Source organism: Gossypium hirsutum, chromosome A12 (genome assembly GCF_007990345.1).
Source record: "Gossypium hirsutum isolate 1008001.06 chromosome A12, Gossypium_hirsutum_v2.1, whole genome shotgun sequence".
Classification (NCBI taxonomy): domain Eukaryota; kingdom Viridiplantae; phylum Streptophyta; class Magnoliopsida; order Malvales; family Malvaceae; genus Gossypium; species Gossypium hirsutum.
Genome location: NC_053435.1, coordinates 106033489 through 106057775, shown reverse-complemented (window position 1 = coordinate 106057775; position 24287 = coordinate 106033489). Strand labels below are relative to the sequence as shown.

Here is a 24287-nt window from a genome sequence, read left to right as displayed (position 1 = left end):
TTATACATTATGTCTATTTATGTATTTATATAATTTGAAGATAATTTTTTTTTGTATATTCTTTCTTTTTATACAATATAAGGAGTAGAAGATGGGGATAACATGGTTGTAATTTGTGTCAACCGGGTGTGTGATAAGAGCTTTAAATTTTATACATTTTTTAGATAGTATTTTTTTAGAATTAGAACTAAATTAAAGAATATATAAATATTAAGAACTTAATTTGTTCGCATATCAATAAATGTTATGTACAATTGACGGAAAGCATTAATTGTTGCAATTAATTGTTTTTATTTACTCACTTTCAAAATGAATACGAATTAAATAGTTCCAATTTTTTTCTTAGAAAGATTGATTTATTTAATATCAATATTAACAACAACTGAAAAAAATATTATAGATTGTTTTTAGATTTTTTTTAACAAAATTATTAGATTTATCCAACGAATCCAAATATATAAACATATAGTTGCATATGTAAAAAAAAATAAAAATTATTTGATTAATTAAAAATAGAAAAATTAAAATAATATTAATTAATGAAAATGAGGTTTAAACACTAAATTTATAATTCCAAAATAAATATTGCACAAATAGTAAAAGTTTAAAAATATATATATATAAAAAAATTGAGCCATCAAATCTTAATTGTCAAAATGAAGGTACTTAAGGGACCCTTTCAACCCCTTTCATCTTCGCCTAAATTATCTTTTTGCTGTAAAGGTCTTTCTATATTCAACTTTTCAATGCACACCTCTCAACTTTCATTAATTAAAATAAGAATTTTTTAGCCCTTTATGGAACTTTTAATTAATCTAATGCCACCAATAGTTATTTTTGGTGAATTATAATAATAAGATAAAGATCGAATAACAAACGCGATTAGTGCGACTTGAACTCAAGTTACACCTGGGGCGATAAACACCCTTAACCATCAAGCCATCACATAGGGTTCAATGCCACTAAATTTTGTTTAAAGAATTTCTGTATTTAAGAATTTTTTTTTAAATATTGTTGAGAAAGTATTTTTCATTTCTTTGATTAGTGTATGGTCCCAAATTCTACGGTGCTAATTTCATTAATTAAAGCAAAACCATATTCTTTTTTGACCGCTGCACTATAAAGGTACGAATAAATATCTCTCTGATTTTATCTTAATCTAATTGGTGATCTCAAGTTTTGTTTAGATTCTTTTGCGAAATAATTAGCACAAATTAGGGTTAATTTTATACGTCTGAGGATAATAAAATCAATTCATTGTAAAGTCAAACTTGCACCTTCTCTTAATTTGATTTGTCAAACCCAACAAAAACCCTAATATTTCACCCATTTAACATTACTTAATAGGTAAATTTTAAAATAGTCACTTTTGTTTGTCTCAGCTTACATTTTAGTTACTTATGTTTGAATTATTACGTTTTAGTCACTTAAGGTATCGTTTTGTTACGAAATGATCACTTTACCGTTAAGATCTGTTATCCACCAAACAATAGTCCGACGTGACAGTTAAAATGAATTTTAAATACCAATGTGGATGTCCAGCTGGGATAAGAAAAGTTAATTTTTTTTAATAAAAATAGAATACAAAATTTTACCCGAAAACTCAAAATTTTTCGGTTTAAAAAGAAGTATTAGTTGAGTTTTTTTGTTACCATAAAAAAAGAGAAGAGAATAGCAAAACGACATAGAAGAAGAATAAGAAATGCATGCACCAATATCTATACATGTGTGCTATTGTGGTTGCCCACAATACACAAATAAACAAATATGAAACATATCCTTTTCATCTGTCGCATATAAAATAAAAAGATGGATCACCTTTTTGCAAAAAATAAAAAATAAAAAACATAATATCTGAATCCAAAATTCAGGTAAAGAATAAAAAAATTATTTTTTATTGTAATTCATGCTTGGACCCTTCATTGAATCGATCCTTTGTTCTTCCATTTTGAATAAAAAATACAACCGATTGATGGAGCACTCAATTTGATTTCTATTATTTCGATTCAACAAAGATGACTATGAAAATGGATGGCTTTTTCATTCAAAATGGAAACGAAAACTAAAAGAAAGTGGAGATCAATGATTTTTATTTTCCAATTGAAAGATTAATTTGATGCATTAGTATTTATTATTTCGGAAAACTAAATTAATATTTTCTTGTAATTAATTTAGAAAATTTAATTAATTAAATTTATTTGATTAAAAAATCAATTAATTTACATGGTTAGACATTCATGTTGGCATTTAAAATTTATTTTAACTGTCATGTGGGACTGTCATTTGGGAGATAACATATCTTAACGGCAAAGTGACCATTTTATAACAAAATAATAACGTAAATAACTAAAATATAATATTTTAAATATAAATAACTAAAATATAACTTGAAATAAATAAATGCGAATATTTTGACTTTTAGCATAGAGAAACAACTTTTAATCTCAAAAACTGTGTGCCAAGAATAATGTCTTAAAAGTTATATGATAGATGCACGATGTCTTAAATGTATATAGGTCACGTGACATCTTAGAATCTAATATCTATCCTTTAATTTCCTACTTTTAGAATACAACAATATTTTATATGAAAATAAATAAAATCGTTTATATATATAAATATTTACATTTGTTTATGCTAAACTTGAGTTTCTCATTCTTTTTAATGTAACATTTGTGTTTTTTTAACGTTATATATGTATTTGATAAAAGTTATATATTTAGATATTTAAAGATAATAATGTTATTTTTTAGTGGTTAATTCAGGTTTTAGAGTTAATTTGATGACAATTCATAATGAACTAATAACATTAGCAATTAACTTTCATTAAATTAACCATAAAACCCGAAATAAATCATATCTATTGACAAGGGCAAAGTCAAAACAATTTTTTAGGGGGGCCGAATGAATTTTTAATTTTTTATAGTCTATATCTTTATAATTTTTAAAAGATTAAATTAAATTTTCATAGTTTTAGGGAGCAAAAGTGTAATTTTACCTTTATTAATTTAAAATTTTAAAAAATTTTAGAAGGCCTAAACAACAATTTCTCATTTTAGGGGGGTCAGGGGCCATGCCAGTCCCCCTCTAGATTCGCCTTTGTCTATCGAATTATACTTGGCAAATTAAATGCAAAAGTAAATATATTGACAAATAACAAAATCATGAAAAATTCAAACCCATTAATTTTCATCAAACTAAACCTAAAACCCGAACCAAACACTAAAGGGTTAACATAGTTACTTTGAGTACCAAAATATATAACTTTTGTCAAATACAAGTACCACATTGACCAAAAAATAACATATATACCATATTAAAAAAAAGTGTCAAACTCAAGTACCAATTAATAAGATCATCAAATTATCGTTTGAAGCTCGTTGACGAAATTTAAAAAAAAAAACTTAACAACCCAATTATTTAAATAAAAAATTTTAAATAATTTAATAACTAAATTATAATTTTTTTAATTAAGTGATATAAAAAAATTATCCATAATTTAGTAATTAATAGTATAATTTACCCTTAAAACAATAAACAACTAAAGTAAGAAATATATGGAGACCGCATATTATAGTTGTAAGATCATCATATATTCTAAGCCAAATCTTAGATGATTAAATTAAAATTAAACCTCTAAAATTTGATTACTTGATATTATTATTATAATAATAATTAAGAAACGATGGTGACTCCTTCAAGGAAGATACTTAGAAAGCGCCATCGCAATTATTACAATATAATCTCATACGGCCAAAGTTCTTGGCTAATGAATTTGAATATTTGTAAGTCCATATACAACATGTCAATTGGTCCATATTCCGTGCAGAATCAAGGCACGCCGCGGAGACCATCCTTTCAACCGCAACTGTTGGAATATTAAAAGGCGGTACTAATTGACTTTTTGATGCCAATATGAATGCGTAAAAATAATGAATTAGAATAATAAGTAAACAGAAATTCTTATTCAAATATGGATATATATGATCCAAACCTGGCCTTTCTACAAATATTTTTAGCTTACAATAATTGCATTTTTGAGGCAGTAATATTTGACCGGATCGCAATATGATTATTTTAAAAGGAAAAATAAATTTTCTAATTTTTTTTATTTCGTTTAAAAAATTTAGAATAATTTAATTTCTTTTAATTTAATATTAATATATTTTCAAAGTTTACACTTTTTTTTTTGTCTATTATATATTTTTCTAGATTATTCTTTTAAAATTAAGATGAATATATAAAATATTGAGGGCTTGATGTATCAATCGAAATGATTTACAATTGACGAGAAATATTAATTGTTGTGATTTATCTTTATTTGCTATTTTTTAAATTGACATATATTAAATTATTTCTCTATATTACTCATTAAAAATCCAACTAATGGATTAATAAATTGTATTTATTTTAAGACTGAAATTTCAAATTTAGAAATGTATAGGAACTTAGAATGATTCAATTGGAGAAAATAGATTAAATCTACAACTGTATGAATACTACAAGACTAGTAATTAAATTTAACCAAACATATTTAATTTCTACTATTTGGGTTAGGACTAAAATTTAAAATTTTGAAAAGTACAGGGACTAAAATTGATAAATTCAAAAAGTACAAGATTAAAATCGATCAAATAAAAGTATAAGGACTAAATACACAATAATTGAAAAGTACAGGGACTAATAGAAGAATTTAACCATAAAGATATCCAATAAAAATCATAGTTAATTAAAGGAGCGGTCTACACGGAGCACTAGGCAGGGGTGAGAGGGGATGGACTGACTGACTCACTGACTGACTGAGTCAGACACGGACGGTATCGAGCTTAAGCAAACAACAACCACCTATTTTCAAAAACACGAGCCTGCTCGATTCCAGTACCTTTCTCTACAATCAACGCACCTCTCTTTTATAAATATAAATTAATTAAAATTTAAAGCAAAGGTAGACTAGGAAAGACGTATAGGCCACCGTCCTTTTTATATCATCCAATGGCTGCCGTCACTTTCCGCATGCCAAGCTGGCAATATTAAGTACACGCGCTCCTTCCCTATTGGTTAAGAAGATTTGAGGGTGCCGTATACTCGACGTGGCAGAGCAAGCTACACAATTTTGATTTTTCTTTTTCTTTTTTTAAAAAAAAGAAAATAATATCGGACCTAAGAGTAAAATTAAATTCCGTTAATCGAAGAAGCTGGGACGTTGTGGCAATTTCAGAAAAATATAAAGGGCCTCAGTTCTTAAAGAAAGTTAATATGAATTCACAAAAGGGAAGAGAAAAAAAAGGGAAAGCAGGTGGTCGGGAACCGGCGAAGTTCGTCGGATTTCACCCATTCGTCATCGGAGCTTCCAAAAAAACAACTCTTTATCTGAGTTTCGATCGCAGATATAGAAAAGAATCGGGAAAATGAAGGGATCTGGACCTCTTGTTGCGACCGTGCTCGTTGCGTCTACGGTGGCTCTCACTTCGTCTTCATCCGCGGGAGTCCAACATGTTTCTTTTTCTCCAACCTCCTCCAACCAGGTTTATTCCCCCCCCCTTTTAATTAGAGCATTTTTTTCATTCAGAAATTAGAAATTTGGCCTAAATGCTTCTTCTCGTTTCAAATTTACTACATATTTTACTGATTCCCGTTTCCAATGTCTAATGCGTGATTTTTCTTTTCTAGTTTTTGTTCAAATTTCTTTTTTCTTTAATTTTGTAGATATATTACTGGGAAACTTTGGCTGCTTAAATCTATTAATTCGAGTGCCTTGCTTCTGGATCTAGATTTGCTCATTTAATTTCACTTTAGGAGCATGATTCATTTACTTTAATTTTAAATTAAATATTTAGTTCTTGATCTTAACATGGAACAATTGATTATGTAGGAGTCTCAGAACAGTTCGTCGAGGAATCGTACGGCGTCAGAAAGGGAGAAATTCGCGCCACGGTTTGATGGCTTAAGGTTCATAGAGACGTTGGTCACAGCTCACAGATAAAAGAGAGATTAGACACACAAAAAAACGCCGTACTTTCGTTCCGTTTTTCATTTTTCGAAAAGTCGCGCTAACCCATCCCCAAAAAATTATTCTCAATTTAATTGTTATATATTTGAAATATGATGTGGGATATTAGAGTGCCGTTTTGTGGTTTTGTTTTATAACTTCATGTCGTTTTCGTACCCTTTGTGAATTGTGATTAATTTTGATGTCGATATTAGAATTTCCAATACCTTAGGGCCTATTGATTTCCTGTATTTTTTTAATAAATTATTTTATAATCAAAATTCAGCTTTTTAGTTTATAATGGAATTAATAACGGTAATAAATCTAAAGGTTACACATTAAAATTATGAGTTGTCGACTTTGTAATTTGTATTCGTATCTGCAATAGTAGCGTTTGGTATAATGGTAAATACTTACGTTTTTGAAATTGTAATTAGTTGAAAAATGATTATGTTTGGTATGTGAAATTTTATTTAATTTATTTGAAATTTAACTTTTTATGATGAGTAATTTTTTCACAAAGAGAAATTTACTTTTTATAATGGAATTTTTCAAGACAAAATGAAACATAGTATATATTTTGCTTTAGGGTATTAGTTTATTAATAAATATAAAAAAGTAGTAGTTATTACCCTTTTTTTATTACTTGATTTTTTCTGTTATTTTTATTGGGATTCTTTGCAAATATGTATTATTTTCAGTTATAAATTTAAGTTAGCACTTGTATTTTTCATGGAATATTTTTTTTTTTGCAAATTATAAATAGAATTGTTCCATTTGAGTTATATATAAATTGTATGTTAGATCGCCTACAGTTTTATATTCTTATAATGTAATTATTTGTAGTTTTGTTCAGAGCAATTAACTATTTTTTTATATTTCTATGGGTTAGATTTTAGCTAAAACAAAACATGATTTCAAGTATTTTATTTATTTATTCCAAAACAAGTTATATATATCCATGATTTTATATATATTATTATATTTAAAAAATACATGTAAGATAAATTTGAAATAATTTTACTTTCAATTAAAATTAAAAATAAAAATAATTTAAAAAACTATCAATTGAAATTTATTATTAAATATTTAATCCAAATATTTGTTTTTAATAAAGTTTATAATAAAAATTAAATATATAAATATTATTTTTATTAATAAGAATACATTTATAAATTATCATTAAAAATATTTAATGATTCAAACAATAATTTTTTTTAATATTTTAAACAATACCTTTCAATATATATTAAAGGTTGTAAATAATTTTCTTGATAATCACATTTAATTAAAATCATAATTCATTACATAAAAACGTAACAAGAGTAGAAACAAACCAAGGAGAAAAAATGCTTTTAAATTTGAGGATGTGCGTTTAGGATTTCTATATGATATTACATAACATATTATTAAATATATTTTTGGTAAAAATTATACATGGTTGGATGAATTATAATTGTTATTGTTGATCTATTTTTAAAATTGAAAACGTATATCAAAGTGGCAAAGTCGAAATAAATAATTTTAAAAAGCTATACATTATAAATTAAAACATTTATAATATAAAAAAGAAGTTAAAATCATAAAATAGCATATTCTTTTCTTTTCAATCATTTGCAAGAATCACCCTACTTTCATTTATGAACGTCAATCGATAACTTCAATTGAAACGTAGGGACAAAACCACCAATGTTTGCAATTCTTGCTTCATTCCACAACTGCCACGTAACATTGAATCAACCATTCATTTCGGTAATTTTCTTTATTGTTTAGTGGGGTTTATTTTGTTTTTAAAGAAAAAGTAGAAAAATAGTTAATAAAGCAAAATAATAATAAAAATCATAAAAGCATCACGGACCAAACATTAAAACTATGTTTGGTTAGGTGTATTGGCTATGCCAATACACCCCTAATCGGTGGGCTCCACCTAATACATCTTTAGTCCTTCGTTTGGTTGAATGTGCTTCTAATACTCGTGTAATACAATACAGATCTAATCGGTGAAAACCATCGATTTGTAATACAGCCCTTTTGCTCAGATTAGGTGCTGCATCCAAATCCCTCCCTGTTTTACCCTCCCAATTGGCTTCCCCATTCCGTCGCCTCTTCCTTCGTTCTACCTTCGTTCTACCTTTGCCTCCCGATTGGCTTCCCCATTCCTTCGCCTCTTCCTCTGTCTCTCAACCTCTTCTTTTCTTTTTCTTTACAACCAGTCACTCTTTCGTTTTGCCTTCTCAACCAGTCGACCTTTTTCTTTTCTTTTTCTCTGTGTCACTCCTTCGATTGCTCTCAATTGATGGGTTTCCAGGTTACTGCTACTGAAAGGTAAAGGTTTCTAACTCTCTTTTGCTCTCAATTATCCTGTAATTGTTCTAACTCTCTTCTTCTCTCTGTACTGAGTTTTAATGGCTGTCTTGTTAGTGTCTTCTTCATTGCACTTTCAGGGCCTGATCATATAAACTTCATCGAAACACGGAATCTTTTGTTTCTTCTTCTCTTTTGCTGGAGTTTTTGCTTTAATTTTCGGTAAAAATTTCTTACTAATCTTTGATTTTGGTTGTTTTCTCATTGGTTGATCTTTACGGCCCTCATGGAATCAAAGACCTGAAAGTTTAAAGGGAATTTTCCTTACTTTCTTGATAAAATTCAATTTAAAACATTCCAATAATTTTTCCACCTTGTGATTGGTAATTTTCCACTTCTTAATTCTTTTTGAATAATTGAGTTATCTACTTCGTTATTAGATGATTATTGTTATGATTGTTTGAAGAACAGCAACTTGTGTACATGGAGTTTATTTTGTTCTAATTGCGTGACAGGTTTTCGATGCTTAGTTGCATGTTAAACAGAAATCCAGAATGATCCTATCAATGCAAGAAAAGTCACAGTTTATTCCAATTTACAATCATTTTTTTCTTTTTCTATGTGTGTTTTTATCTTGTTAGGATTAGACTTGCTCATATTCATTTTCGTTCAGTATGTTGTTTTTGCTATTAGATTTTCATTTTTCTGGATTGTTCTTTTAAAAAATGAAGGATTTTGCCTAGTAATCTAATTTAATTTGTGTTTTTATGTTATGGGGGGCTAAAATGATTAGTATTCTTCTCCAGCAAAGAGAATGAAGCCAGAGGTTTCTTCGTTGAATCCCTGTGCAGCATCATACATACCACTTGCCAAAAGGGAGGGTTCCATAGCTAAAGATATTAAGGCTGGAAATGAGTCTGCTTGGTTTGATCCTTCCTCACGTAGCAATTCTTCACTTGAATCTGCAATCCCTGGCATTGGAAACCACCTGGTTGCACTGAAAAGCGACCCTGGTCATGGTTCTTTGATGCAAAATCAGGGTGAAATGAATGGCGAGCAGATTATGGATGAGGAATTCGACATGGATTTGGAGTATCTTCGCATGATGTTCTCCGGTTTGTCCAATGACTCTGTTCTGGATGTCTACATGGCTAATAATGGAGACTTAGAAGCCACTATTGACATGCTGAACCAACTTGAGGTAAATTTTGCCTATCTTTATTTTATAATTTATATAACTTGATTGTCTGAGTGGTCTTGCTGGATTCGTTTTCTATATTATTAGCTCCTCTTGCTGTTCCATCCTGCAGATTTCCAAGTGTCCCTCTATGAAAGTGCTAGTAGTGAAGTAATTGAATTTATGAATAATTTTCTGATGTTGTGGGTAACATATTTCACTTGTTTTTAACTGTATGACATCAAAGAGTTAAGGATGTTAGTCTGCATTCAGGCCTATTTCAGCATAACCATGGTTTTTCTTCATTTGTTTTAATCCTCTCTGTGCAAATGATAGAGATTTTTCCACCTATTTTTGTCTCCCACCTTTTGAACTTTCATATGATTTTATACATTGATTTATGTCAATGATTTCCCCACATATTTTGTTCTTATGGATCGTATACCTTCAGATGCTTTTATTGTTTTTATTCACCTCACTTTCAGTTGAATATATTATAACTGAGGGTTGTGTAGTGTTATCTTGTTCATATAAATTTGTTTGGAAATTTACCTATTCTATAATGCCATTAATAATGTATGCTAATTTGAATATTGGGGATAGGATGTTTTCCTCATGCTGCTTGCTTCTTGTTTACTCATTGTACGGCAAGTTCTTTCTTTGGTTTCATTGGAAGTGATTTCTGGAGTATTTGTGATTTTGATTCTTGAATTAGTTTATGGTTGGGATTAAAAAATGCACCTTTTTGCCCTTATTTTGGTATTCATGTACATTGGATAGTTCTCTTTGTTAGATGTACACTGTTGAGTCCTCTGACACTCTTCCCAACACATTGGATATCGGTGATATCTCTGAATCTATCTCTTCAGCGAACTGTGGTACTCTTAAACTGAAGAATGTGGCAGGTGAAACCGGCGCGTCTTCATCAGGCTCTACAGAATCAGCTGTTACCTCCTGACTGACATAATCAAAGGGGTTTCAGTGTTTCTAGTTTTAGTTGTATCTCTCAGTGGATAAGAAGTGTACACAAGTAGGGTTCTTCTTCAAGGTTGAGAAATGTAGTACTTTGCTTTTAACACTTGAAGGGTTTAACATTGGATGTGTAGTTGTATGCTGTAACATTTGTTTGGTCGCTCAACTTTTTCTACATTTGTTTGGCGATGGAAGAGTATTTGTTTTGTTTATGCCTTTGCTGGGGGTTCATTTTCTCTATATAATATAATAACTTATATTAGAAGTAAAATTGTATTTTGCTTTCTACTAAAAGAATGGGCAAATTAGTTCGTGTACGTAAGATCAAAGAGCAAACTAATCTTTTTGTTAAAATTTCATCCATTTTTATAGTTAAAACCGGTCTTTATATGTCGGCATGAGATACACGTGGTACATTACATGTAATTGTCTGATTATTTTTATTGTTAACAATTGATCTTTTTACATAGTTTGTGATATATGCACAAATGAGGTGAAATTTATTAAATTTTATTCACCGAATCTATCAATTTTCAAATTTGGAAAATCAGTCGACTTGCAACGACTTTTTGGATAGGATCAAACATTCTTGGATTGAGATATTTTCATAGCGTTTGGAGATCTCTTAATATAAGAATATTAATTATTAAGAATTTTATTAAATTATATATTTTAATTATAATATATTTAATAATAATTATGTTTAAATATGATTAAAATATTTATTATTGATATTAATAATCTTATTAAAATTTAAATAACAATAACAATAACAATAATAATTTACCAAAACAAATTTCTGCTAATTATTAAGAATTTTATTAAATTATATATTTTAATTAAAATATATTTAAAAATAATTATTTTTAAATGTGATTAAATTATTTATTATTGATAATAATAATCTTATTAAAATTTAAATAATAATAACAATAATCATTTACCAAAACAAATTTATGCTAAGGGTATTCTAGTCATTTTAGTTTTTTCCATTATGTTATTACACATCTATTCCATTCAACCAAACACAAGATTACTATTACGCCTCTATTCCATTACATTCAACCAAACAGTTGATTTCCTATTACACCTCTAATCCAATACAGCTCTAATCCAATACACCTCTAATCCAATACAGCGAACCAAATGCACCCTAGAATTGAAGAGCAGTGTGAATTTGAATGCACCCTTTCGAATTTCAAATATTAGTAAATTGGTTCCTATTAATAAAATCATATTAATTTAGTTTTTATCATTATATTTATATCTTTTATTAATTTATAATATTTTTATTGGTATAATAGCTTTCATTATTTACATATCTTACCAAATTAGTTCTAATTTTTAAAGAAATTTAATAAATTTAGTCCTCACATTTATAAATTTTATCAATTTAATTTTAATTCTAAATTTATTAATATCTAATGAAGATTAATTTTGTTAAAAATTTTAGAATCAAAATCAACAATAACAAAACTTCAAAAGTTGAATTTATTATTATATTAACAAAAAATAGAATAAATTGATAAAAAATTAAATATCATAACTCGTTTTTAAAATTAACACAAATAAAATTATTCTATTATTTTAAAGAAATCAATTTGCACAAAATTAAAATAGAGGGGAATAAAAATTTTATATATATATACACACTCACACAACATACATAAAATAATCAAAATATACTCAATAGCCAATAATAGCAAGATACAATAAATTCAAGTGCTGGGCAGGTGGCACGTGACAAAGAGATATTCTGAAATGACATTAAGAATATACCCGTGATAGGCTTTTCGTTAACCATTAATATTTAAATTACAATCATTTTAACCATTACAAAATCATTACGTGGAATTTGAAGAAATGTATCAGGTAGATATAAAAAGATAGTAAGACCCGGTTTCAAAATATAAAATGTATTATTTTTTAGTGAATTTCCTTCACGAAATACGTGTTTAAGATTAATTTCTTAATTACTAGTAATTATTCTTTTGATGTTTCACAAAATAGTACTGTTGTAATTTATCTCTCCATTCCTATGAACAAGATCTAATGTTGATTCATTTTTCTTACCGTCATCTTCTTTATTAATATTAACCCATATTTATGAATACCTTATAATTCAACCTCCACGGTACTTTATTTTTTAAGACACATGGTTTCTTCTCTTTAGTGCAAAGGCACAAATTTTAAACCATTTTGGGGACAGTTTGTTTTATGGTGAAAACTAACATAAGCCATTAGCTATGATTTATATATAAAACATATTTAGTAATTAGGTAAAAGCCATTGGCATCGGAAAGAGATGTGAAACCAACAAACAACTAAATGTTACTCCTTTTATTTATTTATTTATTTAGGGTTAGGTAAAACATGGTAGTCCATTTGATAAAGATGGTCGTCATTATTTGAGAACTAATTATGTGATGAGATATATACTGATATTTGCAGTGGGTCTAGAATCTCTATTTCATGCCCAATAATATTATTCTACGAAACCTTCAACATTATAAATACAATTTATTTGTTTTTTCATTCAAGATCAGTCGATACTGTTATAATAAATTTAAACGTGTTTAAGTGCAATTTTTTATAGATTTATAAATAGAAATAGACATTATATATATATAAACTATATTTTTATTGATTAAGCTTTAACTTAATAGTAAAGTTGTGGTCTTCCAGTTTTTGTGACTTAAATTATATACTTTGTAAACAATGTGTTTCTTCTTAGTCTATATTTATTTTGATTTAAGTTACAATATGTGTGATCAAGTTAAAATTTATTTTTACTTAGGTTTAAATATGTTATGCTTATTAATTTAGTCATGTTTTGTGACAATTAATTTTGATTATAATTATTTGGATGTAAGATTATTTAATATATTATTGATTTTGTTATATTAATATATTATTTCGTTTCATTCGTGTGGATGGAGTGAAAGATTTTTTGTTTTATTCACGGAATCTAAAAGGACCTAAAAGCAAATTATATTTATTTCAAAATTTGTTTTTTTTTTAATTTATTATTATTGAATTGGTGTTCACTAAAAAGCACACAAATAAGTTGGCATCCTGCAGTGCATAACTCGAGTACATTACATAGATTATGATGGCATTCCCATGGGTTCCTTCAACACCACCAATTAATTAATTAAACAAAATTATATGCCAAGTACTAAACTTAAAAAATCTCGGCGAAACCAACATTTTCATTTAAGAAGAAACTCTTTTGGACCCTTTTAAGATGGAAGAATGGCAAATTTTTGCAACATATTCATTTAAGAAGCTGATGTTGATGATGCACTTGGACTGTTGAAGGTGGCTCAACTGTTCTCGTAATGCCACGCCTTTTTGTAAGGGTCAGTGGTGCAATCAGTCCAAATTAGCTGATCCTCGGCGTGAAATCTGAAGTGACCCCTGACTTCAGATTTTCTTTTCTTTTAACTGATTTTGAGAGATTCAGTGAACCACTTGCATATGTTTCTGCTTCTTTGATCATCCTATACTATTCTAATATTTTTTGTCTTTCGAGACATTTTCGAACTAGTTTGTTACGTTTTTAATGCCATATAAAAAATTTATAATGCTTGGTTCTTCTTTTGTTTTTGAATCAAGTTGTGTTGTTTTGGATTTTGGGGGTTAAAATTGTTTTTACTTTCATTATCATCTTCATTTTGGTCTCAGCTTCTTGCAATGGCCACAGTGACAGCCTCACACCTTGTTTCTACAGTTTGTCAAGTCAACAGCCATGGAGCAGACACTAAGGCCGCCAATTTGATTTGCATGAAGAACCAAGCTGCTATTACTCACAATGGTCTAAGGTTTTTGAACATGCTAGACAGGTTGCAGATGAGAACCAATGCAAAGGCTGTTGCCCGACAAGCTGTGAAACAGGAAAACCCCAGGCCTTGGGGAAAAATTATTTGTGGCAAAGGGTTGAACTTAGTGTTTGTGGGAGCTGAGTGTGGTCCATGGAGCAAAACTGGTGGACTTGGCGACGTCCTTGGTGGACTTCCGCCTGCAATGGCGGTAAGTATTGTATGGTTTTAGCTTAATTTTGATGGGATACTAATAAATGCCTGTGTTGAACATTTGTGAAGGCCAATGGACATCGTGTTATGACAGTGTCTCCTCGATATGATCAGTACATGGATGCATGGGACACCAGTGTATTAGTTGAAGTAAGGTTTATTTTATTCTGTTAAATTCAACTAAAGTGAACCATCTTTGGATTATATTCTTCAGGATCAGCTCTTAATTTGCAGGTAAAAGTTGGTGACAAATTCGAGACCGTTCGATTCTTCCATTGTTACAAACGTGGAGTTGATCGTGTGTTTGTTGATCACCCAATGTTCCTCGAGAAGGTTTGGGGCAAAACTGGATCAAAAATCTATGGCCCTAATGCAGGTGTGGACTACAAAGACAATCAATTGCGGTTTAGCTTGTTATGCCAGGTAGAAATTGTACAATGTTTAACTGTAGTTTATGATTTTATCACAGTAATGTCACTGTTTTCACTGTTTGCAGGCTGCTCTGGAAGCACCCAAGGTTCTGAATTTAAATACCAACAGATATTTCTCAGGACCATATGGTATGGAGGACTCTCTCCCTCTGTAAGTTTTTCAACACTTGTTTAATAAAAGTTAAGAGTTTAGGGTTTTACCATCTGCTGCAGGGGAAGATGTTATTTTTATTGCCAATGATTGGCACACTGGTCTTCTACCATGTTATTTGAAAAGCATGTACCAGTCAAGGGACATCTACATGAATGCCAAGGTATGGTTTGATGCCTTGATGGCCTTTGTTTGATTCATCATGCAGAAAAGCTTGAAACTTTACCTTGTGTTTGATAAAATATGGGCAGGTTGCATTTTGCATCCACAACATAGCCTATCAGGGAAGATTTCCGTTTTCGGATTTCTCTGTTCTTAATCTGCCTGATCGGTTCAAGAGTTCGTTTGACTTCTTCGATGGGTACGAAACCATTGATGCTTCTCATGTATATTCTTTTTTTTTTTTCTTGTTGCACTTGCATGGAAATCTATGCTGGATATCGTTTTGGTCGTTAGGTATCCCAAGCCTATCAAGGGAAGGAAAATTAATTGGATGAAGGCTGGAATTCTAGAATCAGATAAGGTCTTGACTGTAAGCCCATACTACGCCCAGGAGCTTATATCAGGTGAAGATAAAGGCGTTGAACTTGATAACATCATCCGTAAAACCGGCATCACCGGCATTGTGAATGGCATGGATGTTCAAGAGTGGAACCCTGCCACTGACCAACACATCAATGTCCAATATGATGCTTCAACTGTATGTGCTTTGAATTACTTCCAGTTCATCTATTGTTTGTGGAGTATTAAAAGTCATGTTCCATAATAAGTTTTCATTGCAGGTAATGGATGCAAAGCCTATACTAAAGGAAACTCTTCAAGCAGAAATGGGCTTGCATTGTGACAGGAACGTTCCAGTGGTTGGCTTCATCGGTAGGTTAGAAGAGCAGAAAGGTTCAGATGTTTTGGCAGAAGCGATCCCAAGATTCATCGGAGAAAATTGTCAGATTGTAATCCTTGTTAGTGTCAAATTTTAATGTTGAAGCAGTTGTTACTGTTGCCTCGATGAGTACGGTATCAACAGTGACATCTTTTCTTTCAGGGAACTGGCAAAAAGGCCATGGAGGAACAGATTGAGAATTTAGAGACACAATACCCTGACAAAGCTAGAGGAATAGCCAATTTCAATGTCCCATTGGCTCATAAGATAATTGCTGGTTCTGATTTCATTTTGATCCCCAGCCGATTCGAACCGTGCGGTCTGATCCAGTTGCACGCTATGCGATATGGAACCGTAAATGATTTTGACCAACTGATTCGGTTTCAAGGATTTGCATAAGCAGTGAATCTATAAACCTCATACACACTATTTGCTCTGTGGTACAGGTGCCAATAGTTGCCTCAACTGGTGGACTCGTCGACACCGTCAAGGAAGGATTCACAGGGTTTCAAATGGGAGCTTTCAATGTTGAAGTAAGTATTTAAAAAAAAAAGTATTACTTTTGTGGCAAGCCTTATGAGAAGGGCCATTAATCTCTATGGGATATTGCGTTGCAGTGTGATGCAGTGGATCCAAGTGATTTGGATAAGGTGGCAAAGACTGTCAAGAAAGCTCTTGCAACATATGGCACTCCAACCATGAACGAAATGATCCGAAACTGTATGGCACAAGACCTTTCATGGAAGGTTAGTTCCTTGCCGAACACGTAAGAACCTCACACTAACCCGCATTTGTAGCTTTAGGAAGAATGAACACAATGGGAAATTTGTTGATCAATGCAGGGACCATCAAAGCTGTGGGAGAAGTTGTTGTTGAGCCTGGAGGTTGCTGGCAGTGAACCCGGTAACGAAGGTGAGGAGATTGCTCCACTTGCCAAGGAAAACGTTGCCACCCCATGAACTGCCCTTCGGAGTCTAAATAAAATGTTTCGATATCGAATTGTTCTTAAAGCAAGCAAATGCAAACCAGTAGCTGCGTCAAGTTTTGGGGTGCCATTAGCATTGACTGATATAAAGCACTCAATGGTATGGTTGAGGGTGAAAAGTTGGGAGATTTTTGTATAAAGAGAGAAATAATATTAAGTAGCTAACAGGGTGTTAGTGAAAGTTTCACAAAGACTAAAATGGTGAAGCCATTTTCACTGAATATGTCTGAGAGCAAATAAAGTTAGTTCGTTTGTGGTGCCATTAGACTTTTATTGTGCTTTAATTTTATTTATTTGGATTGGATCCTATATAAAATGAGTTGTATTTTGCCAAATTATTATTTATAGAGATAAATATTAAATTTATAAATAAATTTTAATTCGTTGTATTAAATTTTAATTTAGTATAATTATATACACAAAACTTAAATTGGAATTCATCTATATATACATGATTTAAGATAATTATGTAGATATAATTTTTAATATTTTATAAATAATGATTCAAACTTATAACTTAGTAGCTTGAAAACAACTTGTAAGAAAAACATATTATGCAAAGATATATATCTTTTATAGGTCAAAATTTTGTTATTAGTCCTTATTCTACATGAAAATTGTGGTTTTAAACCTTATATTTTAATTTGGTTTTTGAGTTTTTATATTTTTTCAAATTTTAATCCTGATTTGGATTGTAGTTATTAAATTTATAAACTTTTTTTTTGCTAAGAAAATTTATTAAGTTAATACATGTTATTATAATTTTTTTTGAGAGATTGGAATTAAATTGTATATTTTTATGATAGTAAAAATGTATTTTTATTATTTTAATAGCCTATATCTTTATAATTTTTAAAGAATTAAATTAAATTTTTATCATTTGGGGGGTTAAAGTGTAATTTTATCATTATTAATTTAAAATTTTATAAATTATATAGGGCATAAATTAAAAATTTATCATTTTAAGGGGGAACCATACCCCTTAGTCTCCACTACGCTCTGCCACCATTGGTGACAAACATAATATCATACATATACGTCATTTTAGAGTGCTATTTTCACAAAAATATTTATAAAAAATACATGTTGTCTTAGTTAATGGATTTAACAACTATTTTGAATTAAGGCTGAACTTGTAATGTATAATATTAAAAAATTAACTAAATTGAAGAATAATAACTAAATTCACAACTTACACATGATACGAAATTAATAGTAGATTTTAACCTAACATTACCATTTGAGTTGAGGCTGTTTAAATTGACAAAACTATAATATAAAAATTAAATTAACAACATATGCATAATACAAAAACGAATAATAAAATTTAACCTATTTTAAAAACTAATCATTACGAATTTAATTTGTTTTAAATTAATATAATTCAATATTTTTATTTTTATTTTTATAAAGCTATTAATTGTAACACCCCTAATCCAAATTCCTCGCCGGAACAGGGTTATAGAGCATTACCGGAGTTTATAAATCAAACAGACTGAAAATGAAAACATTACATATCATATAGTATTCATGTCAAAAACCAATCAAAATCATACATATTATTCCTTATACAAGCCCTTGAGGCCCAAATTACGCATTAGAAACAAATCGAGACTAAATCGGAAACTCAAAACTTTTTCAGAAATACTTAAAATTTTCAAAACTACAGGGATCACACAGTCGCGTGGTCAGGCCGTGTGACTCACACGACCAAGAGACACGCCCGTGTCTTCGGCCGTGTGGGCATTCGAAACAGGGACGCATGGTCGTGTCTCGGCTCGTGTCTCAGCCCGTGTGAGTATACTGACTTGGTTCACACGGCCAAGTCACACACCCATGTGCTAGGTTGTGTGAGCATATTGACTTACATTCTTAAAAGATACAGGGGACACACGACCATGTGTCACACACGGTTGAGACACACGCCCGTATCTCTGCCCGTGTAGATGAAAATATGTCATTTTACAAGCCATATTTCTCACCCAATTTTGTATCAACCTACAATCAATTTTATACATATCAACAAGTCATAATTAGACATCCAAAACAAGACAAAATAAGTGGCAAATCTCAACAAATTACATACAAGTCAACATTAACCAAAATACATATACATGCCATTATAACCAAAATAAAAAACATTTGAAAGTATTGATAGAATATGGATAGTATGATATAACTCCGACAAGCTTCCAACCCAATCAAGTTTCCGATAATCTGAAAAGTAAAGAAAAACAAATAAATAAGCAATGAATGCTTAGTAAGCTCGTATAAACTTTAATCATATCAATTCATTTCATTATGAAATTTACATTTATCAAGAATAAACATTTACTGATGCCACACGATTCAAGAAACCATATTTAACAACTCACAAAATAATAAATCCATAGCATCTCTTATACATATTATCCCAAGTATAGTAGAGTTTTTAAACAACTTTATACTCTTCTAAAGTTATTTATTCACAATTGTATTTCTTTACTTATCACACCCATTCCATATGCATAACACACAAGTCATAAGCATATCATACCACCATAGCCACAAGCTAGTGCATGCAAACATAGCCTTTTTCAAATTAATCACATATTAAGCCATAAGAAATTGTATAACTTAAAACTTTCCACTCTTTCATGAGCACAAGTATATTTTCATTTGAGCACTTACCATTTCAGTGCATCTTATAATTAAACATTTTACCATTCAACCAAAAGCTTGGCACTTGCCTAAGCATCAAACGTCAACACTTGTTAGAGTACTTGAACATTTTTCATATAATTTTAACATCAATAATCTTATTATCTCAATATGTCACACTTAAGTTTATTACTCGTCTCAACTTACATAATTTCCATGTATCAACATATCAAGATATTAATATATTTATCATGATACATATCATTCTCTTACCATTCCTTTATATACATATATCATCCAAGATAACTCCCGATATTTTACCATTTGAAGAATGACTTACGGATTTGAGTACTTCGTTAACAGAAGGTCGAAAGCTGAACAGAAGCTCGTAAGAGCTAAACGAAAACTCATATGAGTTAAACAGAAGCTCATAAGAGCTGACTAGAAAATCATAAGAGTTGAACAGAAACTCAAAAGAGTTGAACGGAAACTCATATAAGTTAAATAGAAGCTCATAAGAGATAAACGAAAAGTAAAACACGAGAGTTCGCGACAAATGTTGAACCTCGATTTACTTGGGTAATTTTTCGCCATTTTCGCCCAATGTTGTCATGCGCCACAAAACGAATGTACTCAAATCCAGCGTTCCATTTAATCTGAATATTCAATTCAAATTATAATTTCAACAATAATTCATTCTCAACAATAGAAAAATACATAATACCAGCCATCAAATTAATATATTTTTTAAAGTATAACCGTACGAATTTACCTGGTTAAATTGCAGGAATACTAATATTTAGGGGCATTTTGGAAAATTTTTATTTTCCTCGATTTTCTACTCGACCTTAATCTAAATTAATAATTTCATTCAATATATTAATTTAGACAATAAAATAATTCATTTCTTGCAATTTGGTTATTTTTATATTTTTATAAATTTGTCCCTAAAATTTTACTTTTATTCAATTTAGTCCCTGAGCCCAAAACATGCAAATTAATAATTTTTAATGCAAACCCATGCTAGCTGAATATTCATGGCATTCAATATAGCCCATTTTTACAATAATTTCGCAACAAATCCTTGTATTTTTACTAATTAAACAAATTAATCCTTAATCAAAAAATTCATCAAAATCACTTAACAAAATACTTTTAAACAACAACTAACATCTCAAATTCATCATTTAGCATAAAAATCATATAGATTCATCAATGGAAACATCCAAAATCTTTAACAAAATCAAAAACTAAGGTAAGATTTAGTTGGACTTAATTGTAACAATTTCAAAAATATAAAAATTATAAAAAAATGAGTAAGAATTGGACTCAAATGAAGCAAATATGCAAAACCAGCTCAAGGAACTCTCCCCATGTCTGTCTGAACCAAAATTGAAGAAGAAATGTCTAGAAATGCTTTTAAAATTCAATTTGGGTGTTTTAATTTCACTTTAATTACAATTTCACCATTAATGGCTTTATTTTATTTTATTTTTTTTTCATATGCCGCCTCAACTTTTCATTTATTACTCATGCTACTTAATCACTTAATTATTATAATTAGTAAGTTTTTCACTTTTTTAATTTAGTACTTTTTAATTAATTAACTATCAAAATGTTAAAATTTTTCAATAAAACTTTAATACTACATTAATGACACTTCGTAAATATTTATAAAAATATTTACGGTTCGGTTTATAGAAACAATATCTCGATACCTTATTTTCTAAAACTACTTGACCTAATAAATTATTATAAAATACAAATTATCAATTTAAAAAACTTTTTTAAAATCCATATTTGACTCATAAAAACTAAATAATAAAATTTACGAGCATACTCGTCAAATTTAATGGCCTCAAACAACTGTTTCCGACACCATTAAAAATCAGACGGTTACTTTAATACTTAAAAACTAATTTTCAACCAGCTACTTAAAACCATAATTTATACTTGAAAAATAAGTTTCTTGATAAACCCTAAACCCTAAAGTAGAAGGCCGACCCATGTGGAAATTGAGCGAGAAGTGATGTTGAAGCTACAAAAATAAAAAGAAAGATATCACACGAAACAAAAATTCAATAAAACAATGATCGTTCATTCATAAATATCAATCAAATCTTTTGAGAAAAGAAATATCTGACTTTACATATATCTAGGTTCGTGAAAAAAAAAATCTAAACCAAAATAGTGGAACAATAAAATTCACCGCCTCTAACAGTATCTCCCACCACTTCCATTAAATTTATTTATAAGCATCCATCATGTACCCACCGATTTCAAAATCGGCGCAGACCTTGAAAACTATAGCTTAACAGAAAAGATCTTAAACCCCTTTTCTGTTCTGTTCTGTTCTTTGTTTTTATTTTTGTTGGGTTTCAACAACTGCGTGTGGACATAAAACACTTGTTGAGAAAACAGTGCGAGAATTCTCATTCAATCATTGCTCTTATCAACTTTTTTTTCCCACCAGCTCCATTACAGTTGTCGTTCTAATTTCATAGCTTATAAGCAAAGAACACTTCAGAAAAACTTTTTTTTTTTATTTCGTTGTCTTGTAATCTTCAAACGCTTTGGGTGACTAATTCACAGCTTTTACTTGCACACTCGTCACTCTTTACTAGTTTCTGCTCTGTTTTCATGGAGTTGATGAGAATTTTTAGCTATGCTTCGATTATTCTTTCGATTTCAGGTAGTGGGTTATTTACTTTCTGGGGTTGGTTTTTTTTTATTATCTACTTGGATCTTGCTGATTTTTTTTCTCGTTTTGGGTTTTCGAATTTGCAGTTTATTTGCTTCCAATTATGGTTAATTCGATTGGGATCAATTACGGGCAAATAGCAGACAATCTTCCTTCCCCTGAAAACGTAGTGCCGCTCGTGAAATCTATTGGGGTCACCAAAGTTAAACTTTACGATGCAGATCCGAGAGTGCTCGGCGCATTCGCCAACTCCGGCGTTGAATTCATGATCGGATTAGGCAACGGGGACTTGGAGAAGATGAGAGACCCGAACAATGCTCAAGATTGGGTTAAGCAAAACGTGCAAGCCCATTTACCGGACGCGAAAATCACCTGTATCTTTGTCGGAAACGAGGTTCTCACTTTCAACGACACTAGTCTTTCCGATAACCTCGTCCCGGCCATGCAAAGCGTTCATACGGCACTTGTAAACCTCGGGCTCGACAAACAGGTGACAGTAACCACAGCGCATTCTTTAGGCATACTACAAACCTCTTTTCCGCCGTCAGCCGGAGCTTTCCGTGAGGATTTAGTCGATATTTTGAGCCAAACATTGAGCTTTCATCAGAAAACAGGGTCACCTTTTTTGATCAATGCGTATCCGTTCTTTGCTTATAAAGGAAACCCGAAGCAAGTTTCGTTGGATTTTGTTCTGTTTCAACCAAACCAAGGGGTAATCGATCCAGCAACGAATTTACACTACGACAACATGTTATACGCTCAAATCGATGCCGTTTACTCAGCTTTAGCTTCGTTGGGTTACAAGAAACTCCCAGTTCATATATCGGAAACAGGGTGGCCATCAAAGGGAGATGAAGACGAAGCTGGGGCTACACCCGATAATGCAAAGAAATACAATGGGAATTTGATTAAATTGATGTCTCAAAACGCAGGGACTCCATTGAGACCGGATTCGGATCTTAATATATATGTTTTTGCTTTGTTTAATGAGAATATGAAACCAGGTCCAACTTCAGAGAGGAATTATGGGTTATTTAAGCCTGATGGAACACCGGCCTATGCTCTTGGTGTTACGAATAACAATACCGCCAGTGGAAGTATCGGGAATGGGGTGACCATGCCGTTTTCTCCGACGAGTTCATCAACTGGTTATTTGTCTATTTCTTCAGCGACGGTAAGAGCTTTTTCACGTTTTTACTGTTAAAAATCCCCGCTTTTAATTGTGGGTTTTATTTTTCTCTCTGTTTTATGTAATTAAGATTTACGAGATCCATTGGATTTATTTTGCCTATTGACAATGACAAACAGTGACATGATGAGATTTACTGGGTTTTTTTCTTGAACTTGTGGTTTGATTGATAACAGGGAAGACGTAAGTTCGTGGGACATGCGTTGATGATGGCGTCACTGTTGTTGATTAAAACGTTGGTGTAGTAATTCAAAGCTTTCGAAAGGTCATTTTATCAGATATTAAGGGGAAAAAGGGGGAATGAACGGCATCAACTTGGTTGTTAGAGAAAGGTAAAATTCTTTTTCTTTGATTGTACGCCAACAGTGGTTTATAGGGAATATCATCAAACTTTGTCTTCAATGTCGGCCCGAAAAATCAAAATTGGGTGATGGTGGGTGGGTGGGTAGGTGGGTATTTGACGACATGATTTTGGTTGGCTTTTGATCCTTTTTAGTTGGCACTCAAGTTGTATCTTTTCTTCACCTTTGGTCTTTTGCAGGGATGTTAGGTTTGGTGATTGAGAGAGAGGGACTGCAGGCTGTTTTTGATTACTAGTATAGATTACGGTTTCATTCTTCCTTTTGGTTATAGTTTTACAGGATGTACTGTCATTCAGGGTTTTCTTATTTACATATTTAGAATTTGATTCTATACATCAGAATAATAATATTAAAGTGATTAAAGAAAAAGCAATAAATTTATCATCAGTTGGTCGAGGGCGGTTTCATTAAGAATAAGATTCTAGATGACTCTACTTTATATTTTCTTCTTTTACAAGTCCAAAATTCTCAA

The 24287-nt window shown here is 30.6% G+C and overlaps 4 protein-coding genes across 10 annotated transcripts; all 4 read left to right on the top strand.

The window, feature by feature from the left end:
- Positions 1-5161: 5161 nt before the first annotated feature.
- Positions 5162-6215, top strand: LOC121211171 (uncharacterized). Its single transcript, XM_041083618.1, has 2 exons — positions 5162-5525; positions 5873-6215. The coding sequence occupies exons 1-2, from the start codon at positions 5409-5411 to the stop codon at positions 5981-5983; spliced, it is 228 nt and encodes a 75-aa protein (XP_040939552.1). The 5' UTR covers positions 5162-5408; the 3' UTR covers positions 5984-6215.
- A 1693-nt stretch (positions 6216-7908) lies between these two features.
- Positions 7909-10654, top strand: LOC107929515 (polyadenylate-binding protein-interacting protein 5). Of its 6 annotated transcripts, none has more exons than XM_041083615.1 (4): positions 7970-8314; positions 8411-8515; positions 9087-9494; positions 10264-10654. In XM_041083615.1, exons 3-4 carry the CDS (start codon positions 9108-9110, stop codon positions 10426-10428), a joined length of 552 nt encoding a protein of 183 aa, XP_040939549.1. In that variant the 5' UTR covers positions 7970-8314; positions 8411-8515; positions 9087-9107; the 3' UTR covers positions 10429-10654. The 6 variants fall into 6 exon arrangements, with proteins under 6 accessions (XP_040939550.1, XP_040939549.1, XP_016716444.2 ...); XM_016860955.2 differs by having other exon boundaries at positions 7977-8314; positions 8434-8515; positions 9100-9494; XM_016860953.2 differs by having other exon boundaries at positions 7981-8314; positions 8434-8515.
- A 3162-nt stretch (positions 10655-13816) lies between these two features.
- LOC107929513 (granule-bound starch synthase 1, chloroplastic/amyloplastic) lies at positions 13817-17181 on the top strand. Its single transcript, XM_016860950.2, has 12 exons — positions 13817-14474; positions 14546-14626; positions 14711-14899; positions 14973-15036; positions 15121-15221; positions 15310-15419; positions 15515-15758; positions 15841-16017; positions 16101-16292; positions 16385-16471; positions 16556-16684; positions 16781-17181. Exons 1-12 carry the CDS (start codon positions 14139-14141, stop codon positions 16895-16897), a joined length of 1827 nt encoding a protein of 608 aa, XP_016716439.2. The 5' UTR covers positions 13817-14138; the 3' UTR covers positions 16898-17181.
- A 4499-nt stretch (positions 17182-21680) lies between these two features.
- LOC107929558 (glucan endo-1,3-beta-glucosidase 11) lies at positions 21681-24211 on the top strand. 2 transcript variants are annotated; one of them, XR_001692849.2, is made up of 4 exons: positions 21681-22255; positions 22351-23438; positions 23630-23785; positions 23995-24211. XR_001692849.2 is itself a non-coding variant. In XM_016861018.2 (3 exons), exons 1-3 carry the CDS (start codon positions 22204-22206, stop codon positions 23696-23698), a joined length of 1209 nt encoding a protein of 402 aa, XP_016716507.1. In that variant the 5' UTR covers positions 21681-22203; the 3' UTR covers positions 23699-24211. The 2 variants fall into 2 exon arrangements, 1 of the variants encoding a protein (XP_016716507.1); XM_016861018.2 differs by having other exon boundaries at positions 23630-24211.
- Positions 24212-24287: the final 76 nt, after the last annotated feature.